Source organism: Paralichthys olivaceus, chromosome 4 (genome assembly GCF_024713975.1).
Source record: "Paralichthys olivaceus isolate ysfri-2021 chromosome 4, ASM2471397v2, whole genome shotgun sequence".
Taxonomy (NCBI): Eukaryota; Metazoa; Chordata; class Actinopteri; order Pleuronectiformes; family Paralichthyidae; genus Paralichthys; species Paralichthys olivaceus.
In genome coordinates, this window is record NC_091096.1 from 904136 (window position 1) to 921451 (window position 17316).

Below are 17316 nucleotides of genomic sequence, written 5' to 3' on the forward strand. Positions count from 1 at the left end.
CGGCCTGCAGACGCACAACGGGTTCGACCGGGCAACAAAGAAGGGTCTCTGCATCGTACAAGACGGAGTAAGACTCTGAAAACCGTTTCCTGCGGTCGGTCGTTATCAGGAGGATCAGATCTAGATCTGGGGAATTTGGAGTCGACACCTTAAACTCTTTGTCTCGTTATCGTGCTGAAAGAAACCGCCGCCATCAGAGTGAACTGTTGCCATGAAGGGTTCTTGGTCTGTTGGTGTGTGTCCACGTTAAAGGCCTCAAGGACTCAGGGTTCCCCAGCAGAACGTTTCCCAGAGCGTCACACGCCTCCACACGCCTCCACACGCCTCCACACGCCTCCACACACGCTCCTCCCACTGTATCGTCTGTTCTCCAGGTAAAAGACGCACACTGATCAGAAACACTTGAACATCAGTGAGATGAGAACGACCTGAAATGACAGAAACATCTTTGACAAACATTTATTTAACGTCTGCTTTGATTTTTTTTCTTTCGGTTCATGTCCCATCTGCTAACATGGAGGAGGAGGGTTTAGGACCCATACTGCAGCCAGACACCAGGGGGCGATCCAGACGCTGTGTCTTCATTCTTGGGGAGCGATCATGTCTTCCTATCTTTTCCACCTGATGAAACTCAGGAGGTGAAGTGAGTTGTTCGGTGATCTGAAGGTCGGTGGTTCGATCCCCTTCAGCTCCTCAAGTCGAAGCCTCATTCAGCAAAACATTGAAACACTGAGTTTTCCTCATGTGTGAAGTTTTGTATAAATGTATTTCTCATCTTTCCTGTTTCCAACAGAACAAGGAGTGTCCACTTTTTACTTTCTCTACCCTTTAAAGCCTTTATATTCAAATATAGGGGTGTTCAGCTGCAACATGACACTTCACCACTAGAGGTCACTACATTCTACACACTGAACCTTTAAATAACTGGGACACAATGAAGACAGATCGAAATGACGGATATTTTTTCAGTTTATTGTAGAAAACACAGCTGTTCACACTCTTCTGTTAATATAAATAATGGAAACATAACGTTTGATATGTTTGGTTTTTAATGCTGCGTTAGCTTCAGTGGCATGAGGAAGATTAGTTCAAACTTTATTAGAGACAACATTAAAAACAACTCGCAGGAATTAACTGTCAGGTTCACTGACGCAGTCACATGGTTCAACATTTATATTCATTATTGAAACTAAACAGTATCAGACAATATTAATTCTCGTTTCCACACTTTAACAATATTTTTCTTTCTGTGCAATTTGTGCTGCAGTTTTTTTTACTCACATGATACAGTGCATAATTCATCCGGAAGACAAATAGTTCAAATCAAGACATGAAAGAAGAAGATCCTAAATAATTTTAGTGCCAGAATGATGTTTGACACCTGCTACAGTTTGTTTCTCTCTTTGTTTGCATATGTTTATTAAAATGACGATATTTAAATATTCAATGCATAGGAAATGTCAGGAAGTTTGGCAACTGAGAATGATTTGGCAATAAGAGATTCACGAGGAGCTACATAGTTATTGTGTAAGTGCAAGTTTCATGATATTCGTCGTGTTTGATTCACAGCACCAAACATTATAAAATTATTATTATTATTATCAGACACGCTCTTCAGTCAGTTTCCTGTTACGAAACCCCCGCTAACGCTGAGCATGTTACATCTAGTCTTTGTGACACGTAACATGCTAACGTCCTGTATGAAACGCTTCACGTTATCTTGCTAATTGGGACGAGTGTTCGAGCCCAGAGTGTTTGTGATACCAGCTGAAATGTGTCTGTACCGCGAATATCAAAACTTTTCAAATATTCGCTGGGACAGGAACTAGTTCAGGTTCTGATTCTTCTTAAAACTTTGATCAAACGTTTCCTATTTTAAAGATCCGGTGTGGAAGATTCAGGAGGATCTGCAGAAACGTTGTTTCACTTTCATAAAGTTTTCCTTCAAGATGAAAAATTCTGTTGACCTAAGGTTCTGGTGTCAAACTATTCAAACCAACATCCGGCTTTATGAGCTGCTGTCTTTACGCAAAAGTAATAAAATGAAAATGTGAGATTGGCAAATGATTTGTGATCCATCACCAGTATTTCATCATCACATTCTGTTACCAGCCCTCCACCTCCACCACGAAGGGCTCTTTGACCGGAATCCTGCCGCTGTTGACGATCACGCACTCGGTGTACGGCAGGTTCCTGTCGTTGGTGTCCTGCAGCTCGATGGTGTGAACCACAGCCTGACGGAGGAGACGGACAGAAGCGGGTCAGACACTCAACACTGACGTAAAAGAAGAGCAAGAACCCGTTTCTATGTCGGAACGAACGTCCTGAAGATTGTCAGGTGATGTTTTCATGTTCGAATGCTGATTTAAACGCGTATTTAGACTCATGTCATCGACCTCCATGATTTCTTCCACAAGAACGACAACAATGACGTTCTCAGCTGCTCGTGTAACAACACTGTTTACGTTTAAATTAACATTTTGCCACATTTTTTCAGAACGCAGCCCTGGTGTGGACTACTTCCTGGGTGGGTGGAGCCACTGAATCCATACAGGAAGTCAGCTGACCTGTGGCGGCGCTTTCAGAAGTTTAAACTGTGTGAAGCAAACATCTCCTCTCACGCAACGACTCATGAAAAGTGTTTGACGCACCATCCCGTCCAGGACCTTCCCAAAGACCACGTGTTTCCCGTCCAGCCACAGAGCCTTGGAGGCCAGGATGAAGAACTGAGACCCGTTTGTGTCCGGCCCGGCATTCGCCATACTCACCTGGTACAAACACAACACACACACACACACACACACACACAGACACACATACACACACACACAGGTTCATACTTCACGTTACAGTTCTGACAAGTTGTTTGTTAATGAAGAGTTTGTGTCAAAGGTTTAAGATCGAACGTACAAATGTAACAAAAGAGGTGTGTGTGTGTGTGTGTGTGTGTGTGTGTGTGTGTGTGTGTGTGTGTGTGTGTGCGTGCACTCACCCATCCAGCTCCTAAGTGCTTCAGTTTAAAGTTTTCATCTGCAAAAGTCGTCCCGTAGATGCTGTGACCTGGACGGAAAAATTATTTGGTTACTTTGCAGGAAAAATTAAAAAATGATATAAAATATATCCAACAAACTCAAATAGACGCTCTCACATTTCCAGCAGCAGAACAAACGTCTGTGTCTTCAGCGTGAGACAAACTACAGAACTGGAATTTAATTTTGATTTAACAAATGTTCTCAAGGTGTTTGTGTGTTTTTCAACTGAAGTAGAATCTTTTTTTTTATGTTCTACTGACAAAGTGAAAGTTTTTGTTGAAGATGTTTTTCATTATAACAAACAACCATCGGCTGCTTCTCGTGGATTAAGCAGCTTTAAAATGTTTAGCTGCTGAGAAAGACCCACTGGAAAGCTCCTGCAGGTCAGGTCTCCAGAACCTTGTAAAGAACGTCTAGAACCTCCTTTGGATTCTATTGAGAACGTGCTGACGTGATGATGCAGTAAAACATGAGTGTGGTCTTCAGGTCTGTATATGTTGGGTGGCTCGTTCCTTTAGGGGTCGTTCTTACCTCCAGTTCCGTCTCCAGCAGTGAAGTCTCCTCCCTGGATCATGAAGTCTTTAATTACTCTGTGGAACTTTGTTCCTTTGTAGCCGTAACCTTTCTGGGAACACACACACACACACACACACACACACACACACACACACACACACACACACACAATTACATTTTGTATTAGCTGCATGAAATAAACGTCTGGGGAAGAATCTGAAGGAACATTTCATGTGATTGTATAAATGATGACAAATATGAAACAGGAAGTAAAGCGTTGGTGCCATTCCATGTCTTCTTACCTCTCCGGTTGCCAGGGCAACAAAGTTATTGACAGTAAGAGGGACGACCTCTCCAAACAGGCCGATGACGATCCGCCCAACCTCATGACCCGACACTGTGATGTCAAAAAACACCTGGACACACACACACACAGACACAGACACACACAGACACACACACACACACACACACACACACACTCAGTACAGGGCCTCGTTTCTGATCACGTGTTATTTGTGTTTGTGTGAGAGCAGCCATTGTGTCTGGTCTGAATGGACACGTGTACAGCTGTGTACGTGCGTGTGCGTGCGTGCGTGTGTGACGTATTCTAGAGAAATCTGCAGAGCTAAGTGCCCCCCCCCCCCCCCCCCCGTTTTCCGGACACGTCGTCACTGTTTGTTGCGTGCACGTGCCTTTACTATCCAGGCTCCGGCCGCGCGCACAGCTGAGAGAGTACCACCGTGCACGTAGAGGATGAGAGGAATAACAAGAAGAGAGAAAGAGGAATAGAGAAGAGGAGGAAGAGGAGGAGGAGGAGGAGGAGGAGACCTAGATGACAGACTCTCATCAACAAACCTTCTCGGTGACTTTCGGTCCTGACCGTGTCACTGCAGCGGAGCCGGGCTGCAGACAGGCGGCAGACAGCAGGAGGACAACCGGGAGGAGCTCCATCTTTCAGCGGGGAGACAGAGAGCAGCTCTCCGCTGGGAGAGAGCACCAGGACCGGGAGAAATCACAGCGAGTCACCGCTCAGAGGCTACCCGGGAAACAGAGCTCCTGACGCGGATACATCACCACACCACTCCCCCTGCAGAGGGCCGGCTCTGTGTCAGAGCTCCGCCTACTGAGGAGGAGAGGAAGAGAAGGAGAAGACGCAAGATAGGAGAAGGAGAGAGGAAAGGAGAGAGGAGATAAAGAAGGGAGAGAGGAGGAGAGGACGAAACAGGGCAGAGGAAAGGAGGGATGAGATGAAGGAGGAGGAGAGGAAGAAAGAAAGGGTGAAACAGAGGAGAGGAAAGAGGAAAGAGTTCTGTTCTTCTCTGAAAACTAAAATATTAACAGAACAGAAATGATACATTTTAAATATATAACTAATCTACAATGAATAAAACATGTGAAATAATAAAACATCTGTTCTTTAATCAAAAAAGAAAAAATGATCCTGAAGATTAGAAGTTTTTGTCTTGATTGACGAACATATTCCAGTTTCACTGCAGTGATGATCAACAATCAATCATTATCGTGATGTTAGGTTTTAACAATAGAGACGATTAAGTGAAAACTTTACAGATGTTTTTATTTCAACACTTTACTGAACTAAGTAAAAAAACCTGCCTGAGCTCAGCTGCAGGGAATAAAACTGAAAAAGAGAATAAAGGTCTCAGATGAATACACGTCTATAGAGATGAATTATAATAGTCAGTCTGCCGTGACCTTAACACACACACACACACACACACACACACGGTTATCGGCCTCCTGTCACAGCCGCCCGTCCATTCGTCTTTTCTTCTCACCATCCGCTGAATTAATTAAGCAGAAATGTAAACGTTTTAATTGAATGTCAAAGCAGGACCTTAACAACCTGCTCCTATGTAAATGAAAGTGACACCGCTGTAAAGCTGCACAGTTATATATACCAAGGTTACAGGAGTGTGTGTGTGTGTGTGCGTGCGCTGCAGACTGTAAATGAACGGGGGAAATGCAAGTGTTTTAATTGAATTACTGTCGGCTGTGTGCTAACTAACCCTCGTGGAATTAAACCAATAAGGCCTCATTTATCCTGGTGAGGAAATGAACCTTTCAAACCTCCTTAAATTTCACCTTAAAGGCTCCGTCACTTCCTTATGATCACGTCAATCACACGCGTGTAAAAACACATCATTGGCATGACAGTGTTCGACCTGTAGGACGATAAATCGGGATTTCTGTGTTGGAAGTCAAATGAAGAGTCTGGTTTCTCGCTGTTTACGAACTTTACTGATGTTGATGGGAACAGCTTCGGCTGCACTGGCAAAAGTGAAGAAGACTTGAAACTAGAGACTGAGACAAAAACTCCTGAGGACAATGTTTCCTGACGTTATACAGTGAGAAGTAGAGACAGTTTCTATAGACTTCTATAGAAATCACCAGAGGAGTCGCCCCCTGCTGGCCAGTACACAGAAGACAGGTTTCACTTGGCTTCACTTTCTGGATCCAGAGTCGACGGCATTTTTTTTAAAACAGCTTATGGTCAAACTTTCTTTAAATGTGATTAGAAAATGTTTTTATATCTTTTTTCTGAACCAGGATTTACACTTGACCCGTGCTGAGTTAAATTCTTTATCTGATTGCAGACTCTTTGTGTGCGATGGTTTAAACCGTGGACTGTGAAGCTGCTCTGAGTGTAAACAGCAGCTCTGTTCTGTTCTCACATGCAGGAATACACAGCTTTGCTAAATGAACTCTTGTTAATATTGTGTTTTTTCTTTTCCTGCAGCCGTCTAAATAATTAGCTTTTGTTGTAGAAAATGATGAATTTGGGCAGTTAATTTATTGATCGGCCGGCTGCTCCGATGTGCTCGGCTTTAGAAAGCCATTAATCAATGGATGAAAACACCTAATTCTCCTCCTGCTCTGCTTTTCTCCTCTCTCTCTTCTTTCTGTTCTGCCTTCTGTTGGAATGAAGAGGAAAAATAAAGTGTTTCTGTGCATTAAGAACAAGTGAGCTTCAATAATTTCCTTTAAAATGCATTGAACAGCTCAAACGTCACATTTATTGTGATAAAAACAAGCTCACAGCAGTAAAAGTCTGACATTGACATCAATTATAAGGAATCTAAATGTTATTCTTGTGAACGGTGGCCGATGGTTCGATTCCCTCTTTCAGTGTGCATTCTGAAGAAGCCCTTGGGCAAATATCTTGATCCAAATTGCCGCTCAGCTGTGTGAACGGTGTGTGATGGAGACGGTGCTGCATGAATGGGTGAATGCAACTTGTGGTGTAAAGTGGTTGATAAGAGTAAACAAGTGCGATACAATCCATTTACCACTTATATTAAATTCAATTGATTTTTACATGTCTTCTTAAATATGCTGTTTACAATCACTTGCATTTATCATGATAACCATGTGTTTCAGATTTATTTGACTTGGAGAATCGTGTAAAGACAGAATTAGCCTCTAAAAATGTATTTTGTGAAAATGTCCTTTCACTCATGTGGATGAATTAATGTTTATCTAAGTATCAAGTTCACTTCAAGTAGTGGAATGAATGAGCATGAGTGGATTGTTTGAATCGTGTATAAATGCCATTTAATTTAATGTTAACATCAGATTAATGGCCACACAATTAATTCATCCTCACATCACTGCCTCATTTGATTCCTTCAAAGATTAAAACCTCCTTTAAGTTTCTGATTCTCTAATCAACTCACTTGTGTTTTAAACACAAATATCATGAATATTTCCAACAGTTACTAAAGCAGGAGTCACGTAGTTATTACTTTTTGATATTGACCAATTAAATATGAGAAAATACCTCATCAAAGATAAGAGCATCAAACTGATTTTAGTCTTTGAGGTTAAAAGATAAATTAATCAGATGAGCTTGGATTCAAACTACCAACCCTAGGATTTCCCTGGTGGCTGACGTCGACCCTGAACTTGTGTCTCGGCCAATCAGACGGCCTGTTGTTGCTCCACATTCCTCCTCGCTGAAAAAGTAGCTTTAAGCCGACAAGAGTTCATTTTCAGACGCTTATGTTTGTGTTTTTGTTCGTTATCAATCCACCAGAGGTCCCGAGGATGACAAATGGGGCCTGTCAGGGCGACGCCAGTCATAACAACACACGCACACACCCACACGCACACTCACACTCACACTCACACACACACACACACACACACACATACTTTTGTTTTCAGGCGTTTAGCTGATATTCTTATCCACAGCAGCTTATAATGACTGATGGAGTGATGTACACACACACACACACACACACACACACACACACACACACACACACACACACACATACATTGTATGATTTACGTGTGTGTGTGTGAGTGTGTGAGTGTGTGAAGCAGAGGGGTGGGAAAGCTCGGGGTCGTGGATAACAAGTCAGACTCAGAAACACAATGAGCTGGACTGTAATCTGTCTTCTACACACACACACACACACACACACACACACACACACACACACACACACACACACACACACACACACACACACAGAAGAAACAGAACCTACAAGACCAGAAATAATAATAAGAATGTAATTATAACACAAATAAAAATGACCTCTCTTGCTGTAAAGTAGATAAACGTGTTTGAGGCTCTTAACGTGATGTATGAGAAGCACACACGGCTGGTTTTTACTCTGCAGAACAAATCTGGATCCAAAATAAAATGTTTCTATTAAAACAACACCCCCGCTCCCAAAACAACAACAAACCAGTGACCTCGTCAGAAAGTGGAATCGTATTGTCGTCTGGTTCTTTCTCCAAAGAAAAGACAGAAGTGACGTTGCCATGAAAAGGTTTCCCACATTTACAGGTGTGGCTGTTTCGTTCTGTGGGAGTATGGCTGCCAGTAGGTGGCAGTGTGCACTTAGCTTGTTTACAAGAAGGTCATAAAGTTAGTGAAGACAAACTGTGCACATGCGTTTGGTTTAATTCTGAATCACAGTCGTCTTCAGTTTTGTTGTTCACATGACGCAAACTGGACCCAAGCACAAATGAAATACTGAAGACGACCGGTGAACAACACAAAGTACGCTAGAATGAATCTGTGGGAGTTTAATAGTGAGCGAGCCGTTAGTGTCATTATCTGTTTCCTGTAAACCTTCAGATGGACTGTGTCTGGTTGTATTTTTACCTTTGTGCTGTGTGTTCTTTATGCTTCATCACTTTTGTGTCACCATGTTTTCAGACTCACCTCTTTCTCCCTTGTTGGATCTCAGAGTTTTCTGAATTGAACGTCTGCTCCCTCGTCACTTTGTTTTGTCGCCTCTTGCTGGTTTTGGAATTTTCCTTCTCTCAGCTTCTTTTCAGCCTCGGTTGGTTTATTTAGTTTCTCTGGTCTCCTGCACTTGGCTCCTTCCTTTGGGTCTGTTAGCACCTGGTTTGCTACAGTTAGCTTGTAAGAATTAGCTTGCTACAGTTAGCTTGTTACAGTTAGCTTGCTACAGTTAGCTTGTTACAGTTAGCTTGCAACAGTTAGCTTGTTACAGTTAGCCTGTTACAGCTAGCTTGTTACAGTTAGCTTGTTACATTTAGCTTGCTACAGCTAGCTTGTTACAGTTAGCTTGTTACATTTAGCTTCCTACAGTTAGCTTGTTACATTTAGCTTGCTACAGTTAGCTTGTTACATTTAGCTTGCTACAGCTAGCTTGTTACAGTTAGCTTGCTACAGTTAGCTTGTTACAGTTAGCTTGTTACAGTTAGCTTGCTACAGTTAGCTTGTTACAGTTAGCTTGCTACAGTTAGCTTGTTACAGTTAGCTTGTTACAGTTAGCTTGTTACAGTTAGCTTGTTACATTAAGCTTGTTACAGCTAGCTTGTTACATTTAGCTTGCTACAGTTAGCTTGTTACAGTTAGCTTGTTACAGTTAGCTTGTTACAGTTAGCTTGTTACATTAAGCTTGTTACAGCTAGCTTGTTACAGTTAGCTTGTTACAGTTAGCTTGTTACAGTTAGCTTGTTACATTAAGCTTGTTACAGCTAGCTTGTTACATTAAGCTTGCTACAGCTAGCTTGTTACAGTTAGCTTGCTACAGTGATTCACTGTCTTTCAGTCTGTAGCTCCGTCCTCTTTCAGGCGTCTCATCCTTCGTCGGACTCGGGACGATTAGACGATTTTTTGCTGCTGTACTTGTATTGTTAGTTACTCTCCTGAAGTTGGACTCAGCTCCGGGGAAAATGTTCGGAGAAAGAACTCAGATGAAGAAGTCGATCCAGCGATGTGATTCCTCAACCAACAAGGTTTTTACCTTTTTTTAAGATTTCTGACTTAATTCAATCTAAAAATAATTCCTGACTTTTCCCGGCAGATTACGACGTTATAATCCTCGTGATTATTTCTTCACAATATGTGAATTTTAAAGGGAAATTCACATTTTTTCCTCCGATTATCACGACCTCCTCCAGGTTAGTATCACCACACGACCTCTGAATAACTCACAGACGTTTGAAATGTTTTCTCTTTCACACGTCGTTCAACACTTTGTGATTTTACACCTAAACCCACGTGTTGATGAATGAGACAAAATGTCCTGCGACCGGCGTCCTATGTTACTTAAGCTCCGTAAGTTTCCATCAGTTACGTGATTTAGTGTTTTGACTGTGACCCTGAAACACTGATGTTCTGTGGAGATGTGTCATGGCAGGTTGGTTCTGTTGTTTCTCTTTCAGGTGAAGATCCACGTCAACAAACAAGAAACTCAAAGATTTAACTCAGCTTCACGTCACCATCACAAACATGTCAGAGTTTACAGGAGGCCTCAACACGCGTGTGCTTAAAGTGTCAATAAGATCATTTGAACTGAGAGAGAGAGAGGGAACAGAGGATGAGTGAGGGAGAGATGAAAGAGAGAAGAAGACAACAGGAAACAGCAGAGAGGGAAAACAGAGAAAAGAGAGAGAGAGAGTTGGAGGATGGAAGAGAAAGAGGAGAAAGGAAGGTGTGAGAGTGGAGAGAGAAACAATTAGAGAGAGAGAGAGTGTGTGTGTGTGAGAGGGGTGTGTGTGTGTGAGAGAGAGAGAGAGAAGGGTGTGTGAGAGAGAGAGAGAGAGAGAGAGGCTCGTGCACCAGCCGCTCCGGTAGTTTTGGCTCCGGAGACGCGCAGGACGCAGCGAACTGTCCCGGCTTCCCCTCGATGGTTCACCGCAGCCCGGAGGAGGGACCGACCTTCCAGCGCTGCCCGGAGATCAGCGCCCAGGAGCCGCAGACAGTCTGACAGCAGTAAGCCTCCTCCGAGCTCCAACCACACTTTCACATTAAAAACCAAAAGACAGGAAAACAACCACACCAACATCCCGGGACTCTCCGGGGCGCCTCTGTCCGCGCACCGCTGCCTCTGTTCGGCCACGGACGAGCCGCCGGACCGCTGATCTGACTTGGACTTAGTCTCCGGACCATCGCTTTATTTATCCCGGAGAAACTTTCACCTTTTTATCCGTTTTACGTTGTAAACTCTTCCAAACTGTGCGTAAGCGTTTGCTCACTTTGATCAAAACTACGTTTATTTGGAGCTTTTCGTGCGTAAAATCTGCGCTGAACCAGCGGAGAGTCCGCGGGTCTGAAGTCACTTTACTCTTTTCTTTATTTCTTATTCTGAACTCACAAACATTCAGTCACAGAGAGACTTTTTAAAATAAACCTTGAGAAAAAAGACGATCCGAACACTTTAGACTGTGAACTCAGTGAATTGGCTCCTGAGTCTCAGTCAGACGGTTAAATTTACAGTTTATATTATATTAAGTTGGTGGATCTGATGTTTATTTTATATTTCACTGATTTAACGACAGAAAGAGACGCAGCTGGAGTTTTATTTCTTCACTTCACCAGTGGATCTGAAAACAGAAGCTGATTTTTAAACTCATTGGTTTTTTATTTTCTGTAAACTGAAGCCTGGTGTTGAAGTTTCTCCTGAGCAGAGTGAAATCTGTGTTTTCTTTTCAAACTTCAAACCTTCAGACCCAATAAAACCTGCTGAGCATCTGAAACACAAACCGACTGAGCTGCTGAGTTCAAATGTTCAAAGAAGAGAAATCAGGTGGAATCAGAATCAAAAGGTTGAAAAAAAATAGATTTTAGGATCAAGTGATAATCAAAGTGTCATTTAAATAAGATTTCATGGAGGAATCAGGCAGCGTTTAACAACTCCAACGAAAACTTTACCTTTGAAAAGGTTCAACACTTCATATGATCTAGAGTCTGACGTGGTCACATTTAAAGAGAAAATGTTCTGCAGGGTTTTGTCTGAGGTTAAATTTCTGTGTAAATTCAACAGAAATAACGTGAGTTAGGATTTTCCAACAACTGAAATGTGAATATCCAGTAAATCAGGTTGTGATGAACTGATGAATGAATGTGAGTCATGAGGCTGAATTCAGTTTGAAGTGTGATTATCATCAGTTGAAGAAACACTTTGGAACAGGTTCAGACTTTAATCTGATTTAATGTGACGTGTTGGACTTTGTTTGTGAGACGTCTTGTGATTCTGACCCGTCCTCTGGACACGGTGTGTGGACACATCAGTGTGTGTTGTGATGATTGACAGCTCGTCCTCTGTTTCCTCAGCATCTTTTGGTGCAGCCATGCTGAAGCCGGGCGACCCGAGCGGCTCGGCCTTCCTGAAGGTGGACCCGACCTACCTGCAGCACTGGCAGCAGCTCTTCCCTCAGGCGCAGCTGAAGGCGCCTCTGGCTCCGCCGCCTCATCCTGACCGCCTCTCCATCCCCATGGACAGCCTGCGCCCGTCCCGCCTGCACAGCCACCTCCTGGCCTCCACGCACTGCACCTCCTCCTCCTCTTCTTCTGCGTCCTCCTCAGTAGCTCCTTCTTCAGCAGCAGTAGCAGCAGCAGCTGCAGCTCTCACCCCGTCCTCCTCCATCTCCATCTCCGCCTCCCCAGGGCTCTCCCAGCTGCCCGTGCCCCAGCAGATCGCTCTCTTCGGGCAGGCGTTGGCCCCGGTGTGTGCTGGACCCGGAGGCCCTGGAGGAGGAGGAGGTGGACCGGGAGGCCCTGGAGGAGGAGGAGACCTGGTGGTGGTTGTCCCCCCGGAGAACCAGCAGGGTCACAACCCAGCAGTGGGGTTCCTCCATCAGGCCAAAGAGCACAGCTGTGGGGGGGTGGGGGTGGTGTCGTCCAGCGTGAAGAGCAGCAGCGGAGGAGGCGGCTGCGAGGAGGGCGGCAAAGGAGCAACAGCCAGGTTCAAACTGACGTCGGAGGAGCTGGACTACTACCTGTACGGACAACAGAGGATGGAGATCATCCCACTGAGCAACCACACGGGAGAGGTCAACAACCGTATGTACACACACACACACACACACACACACACACACACACACACACAGATTGTGATGAGGATTTCATGACTTCAGTAGAAGTTTTTAAAAATGTGAATCGAGGCCTCACAGTCGACCTGCGTCTTCACCTCTGAGCCTCATGTGTTTACATACGTGTGGTTTAACACGTGTGTGTGAGGTTCTCACTGAGTTACAGAGTATGTGTGTGTGTGTGTGTGTGTGTCAGCAAAGACTTTGACCTCCAGTGTTTTGTCTCTTTATTATTATTTCTATAATATTCTTGGTCTGCAGTTCTCAGTAGATTCCTGATAATTAATTATTATTCTTTAATAATAATTAAGAATAAGCTCTTTTATGTCCCCCGCAGTCAAACATATATATTTTTTAATGTCTTGTATTTCTTATTTCTTTATTTTAGTTTATTGATTTACTCTGATTTTGAAAGATATTTCTATTCAGTGCTCCACAGAATTAATAACTGCAGGTGATTTTATTTATTTAATTTAATCATTAAAATAAGAGAAATTAATTCAAATAGATTAATCTCACTTTAAAACACATTTTTGCTAATATCTCATTTTAATTTATTTAAATGTTGAGTACCAACTATATGAAATGTATTCAGATTAGTAAAAGTCCTTGATGTTGTGTGTGGTCAGATTTGACCTGGACCAGAATTCACTGGGTTTTTATTTAAATCAGAAGTTGTTCTGCTCCTTCATCACTCGGCTCATTTTTAATGATGATTTCACTGGATCAGCATCGATCGACTGAATATTAGTTCAATCTTCAAACAGCGTCCAGTGTTTTTTCTCATTTAACTTTTCTCTGTATTTATTTTTAATTTATTATTTCTGCTGCAGTTAAAACATTGAATCTAAATATTCCTTTAAACTGAATCTTATTCGTTTAGTTATCGACTCAAAACTCGTCAAACTCCTTCATGATGCGCGTGTGCGCGACTTTTACGCATGACGGTGCTCTGTCAATATCTGTACACACGCACACACACACACACACACACACACTCACACACGGAGACCAAAGACGTGAAGCCTCGTGTCTGTTCAACCGGAACAGATTTAAGGTGGAATCTTGAGTCTGTTCATTGATTTATTGATCGATTGATTTCGCGCCACGTGCTCCTGATGGTTTCTCTTAATAATAATCATGAATAATAATTAAAGAATAATTAAAGATCATTTGAATCTTCGGATGAGAAGTTCAGCAATAACTGTTTTAAGTTCTGTTCCATTAATCTGTATTACTTTATTGTGTTATTTGTCTCTTTAATATTCGGGGAATTTACTGTGTCTGTTTTTAACTTACATTTAAAAACTTTACGCGAATTGATTCTAATATTTCTGACGTTAAAATACAGGCGGCGCGTAAAGTGTGTAATCGTGTGGATGTAACTGTAATCATTGACATAAAACACTCCTGTGATACATGTGTTTTATTATTAGTAGTATCAGTAGTAGAAGTATTACTGGTAGTATTCTTTCTCTCAGTAAAGTAACAGTTGAGTCTTTATCAGTTCAGCAGCTCATTGATCAGTTTCCTCTGAAGACGATGATTTATTTGATCTTGTTCTTTATTTAATAATGATAATAATTATTTAATATAATTTAATATAACGGAATAATAATTTGATATAATTTAATTTAACTTAACAATAATAATAATGTTGAATGTAACAGGTTCCTGCTGAGTTCACCATCACTGTGTGTGTGTGTGTGTGTGTGTGTGTGTGTATATATATATATGTGTGTGTGTGTGTATATATATATGTGTGTGTGTGTGTGTGTGTGTGTGTGTGTGTGTGTGTGTGTTTATATATGTGTGTGTGTGTGTGTGTGTGTGTGTGTGTGTGTGTGTGTGTATTCCGCGGTGATAAAACGGACCATCAGCAGTAATCTGCGTCGATACGCGCCGGCAGGGCCGATGAGGGATGGAGGGACAAGCAGGAATTAATTGCTGTATATAGTTTTGTGTTTGTGGAGAAGAGAGAGAGGGGGGGGGGCGGGCGGGGGGGAGATAGAGAGAGAGGGAGAGAGGAGGAGAGGAGGAGAGGAGGAGAGGGGGGGAGGGGATCGATCCACCGGCCACCGGCCCGCTATTTATCATCCCAACACGCTGTATTGAGGTCTCCTGGGGTGTGTGGGGGGGTGGTTTAGATAAAGCAGTCACACACACACGCACACACACACACGCACACACGCACACTCATGTGTCACTCTCTGACCCAGATTATTAATTAAACCAATATTAATAACATATAATAAAAACATATGGAGCCAAAAAGTGATCAAAAGAAATGTTTTTAATCCGTCTTCAGTTCAAACTGATATCTGTAATAATCTGTAAATTATTATTCAGTTAATTTTAATTTCTATAAACTTCTCACTTATCTTGACTCAGCTTTAATAGACATGAAAGTTTTGATGATCTATTCAAGTGTTTTCATCGTCTGTAATGAGTTTTTCTGGTTTAAAATGTTCGGATCGATGACGACTTTCATCCTGATGTTAAAGACTCACGTCTTTAAAAATGAAAACAGGTTGAAGTGAATAAATCTCAAAGAAAGTAAACTGTGAAGCTGTCACAATAAAACCTGGCCTCTGAGGGAAACAAGCGTTAAATGAATAATTGTTTTCTGTGTAAAACCAAAATGATCCAGATGTTTGCAACAGATGCTCAGTGTGAACACTCCTACATATCCCATAATGCAACGGGACGGCGTCTCTTCATCAGACAGTCATTTAAACCTTCACTTTATTTAAGGTTTTCTATTAGAAATGAGATAATTATTAAACGATCAACACTTCTGTCTGAAACCAGCTGAATATCATTTAATCTGTAAAATATGAGTCAAACAGGATCATTCACACTGAGGTTTTACACGTGTATTTAATAATTGATTTATTTTTAACATATTCAACATTTACAACCTCAGATTACGTTGAATTAATGGACTCGAACATGTTTATTAAAGTACATGATGTTTTATGGTTCATGTATTAAAAGCTTCACTTTATCAGTAGATGAACTAAAGTCAAAAATATAAAAATGTGAATAAATTGAACTCACTTTTCAACGTTCAGCTTTACAGTTTTTTTCTGTTAGTTTAATTGAAAACATGCAGATTTTTCTGATCAGTGACGGAGCAGAAAAAAAAGATTTTTTTTTTGTAATCAAATATTGTTTTGATTTTATGTTCAATAAATTAGAACAAATTTAAAGTCGTATGATTCTGTTCCAGCAGCAAAACGTACGACAGGAAGTTATCGGACAGCTGGAGGTTTGATGAGAAACAGATCAATTCTTCCAGTTCGCATCTGGAGTTAATGTCAGCCGGCAGTTTTACTGTAATTTAATAAAGTCAGCTACACACACACACACACACACACACACACACACACACACACACACACACTCACCCTGATGAGATTGTTGGTTTTCATTCTGTCACACAAACCTCTGTGTTAAACGTTGAGAAATGAATTTGAGTTACATGAAAATTAAATTACGTGTTTGTCAAACCGACAGTGTGTGTTTTCCTCTGGATCCTCGGGATGTGACGACTTGTTGTTGACTTGGTTTATTTACATTTTTAGGAGGAAACGTCTTCAGTAAAACTCTGAATGTTTCTGAAGTTTCTTCTTCAGCTAGTTTTTTTTACCTTCTTGTGTCTAAAAGTCAGTTTTGGTTTTAATATTAAACTTTAAGTGAATGTAGATTTTTTTTTCAGCATCAAACCACAACTTCCTGTGAACATGAACCAGCGTCTGTGAGTAAACATGAACATGAGCCTGCAGACGTCTGACACGACAAATTACAACCATTCACTGGTTTTTAATTTGAGCTTTTAACAAAATACAAAAGAAACTGAATAATTAGCGTAGATTAAATTTGTATTATCATATCTGAATCATCAGGTATTTATTGATTTTTCATTTTGTGTGATTCATCAGAATCCAGATCAAACATCAGGAAATGTAAATTACTGATGAAGACTTTACAGTTAAACAACGTTAACCTGCTGCTTCATCTCTGACGATCTAATGAAGAATTAATACGTTGCTGCAAAACAGTAAATATTCATCTTTAAATGTTTTTTCTTATCAGAAACTTTAAAAAATATATTTTCCACTCATGTTGGTGACAACACGAACGCAGCCCTTTCGGACACTACTGTATGCAGTGCAGGGACAATCCACCAGGGGGCAGGTGTCAGATCGTGTAGATCACGTTGATGAAGTAAATTGTAAATTACAACGCTCTCGTCTCAATGTTGTTTCAAAGCCGTTACAACTCTGAATATCTGTAAATCTATAAAAAATGATATGAGCAACTTTTATCTCATTTTCACATAAAACTTTGAATCCAACGTGTTTAAAACGATTTAATCACGGAAACTAAACTCGTTTAACGTCACTAAACTCTCACATTCACAGAAACATCACAG

General features: G+C 41.6%; 2 protein-coding genes across 4 annotated transcripts in view; one reads left to right on the forward strand and one right to left on the reverse strand.

Moving 5' to 3' along the window:
* Positions 1-956: 956 nt before the first annotated feature.
* On the reverse strand, positions 957-4660 carry ppic (peptidylprolyl isomerase C). The gene is made up of 6 exons (XM_020106695.2): positions 4407-4660; positions 3851-3964; positions 3564-3657; positions 2993-3060; positions 2652-2768; positions 957-2234 (listed from the first exon to the last, which is right to left on the reverse strand). The coding sequence occupies exons 1-6, from the start codon at positions 4500-4502 to the stop codon at positions 2106-2108; spliced, it is 618 nt and encodes a 205-aa protein (XP_019962254.2). The 5' UTR covers positions 4503-4660; the 3' UTR covers positions 957-2105.
* Positions 4661-9536: 4876 nt separating this feature from the next.
* The window catches only part of prdm6 (PR domain containing 6), a 47124-nt gene continuing 39344 nt past the window's right edge, over positions 9537-17316 (forward strand). Inside the window, exons 1-3 of one of the 3 annotated variants that reach the window (XM_069523205.1) lie at positions 9538-9797; positions 10227-10776; positions 12118-12846. In XM_069523205.1, the coding sequence (XP_069379306.1) occupies positions 12135-12846 (712 nt within the window). In that variant the 5' untranslated portion in view covers positions 9538-9797; positions 10227-10776; positions 12118-12134. Of the gene's footprint in view, positions 9798-10226; positions 10777-12117; positions 12847-17316 lie in introns of all 3 variants that reach the window. The other 2 variants (XM_069523203.1, XM_069523204.1) reach the window with 2 other exon arrangements.

Excerpts from the sequence above, each read along its gene's own strand:
- ppic (XM_020106695.2), bottom strand. The coding sequence starts at position 4,502 with ATGGAGCTCCTCCCGGTTGTCCTCCTGCTGTCTGCCGCCTGTCTGCAG. Across the intron at positions 3,965-4,406 it reads GACCGAAAGTCACCGAGAAG|GTGTTTTTTGACATCACAGT; the intron begins GTTTGTTGATGA and ends GTGTGTGTCCAG. Across the intron at positions 3,658-3,850 it reads TTGCCCTGGCAACCGGAGAG|AAAGGTTACGGCTACAAAGG; the intron begins GTAAGAAGACAT and ends GTGTGTTCCCAG.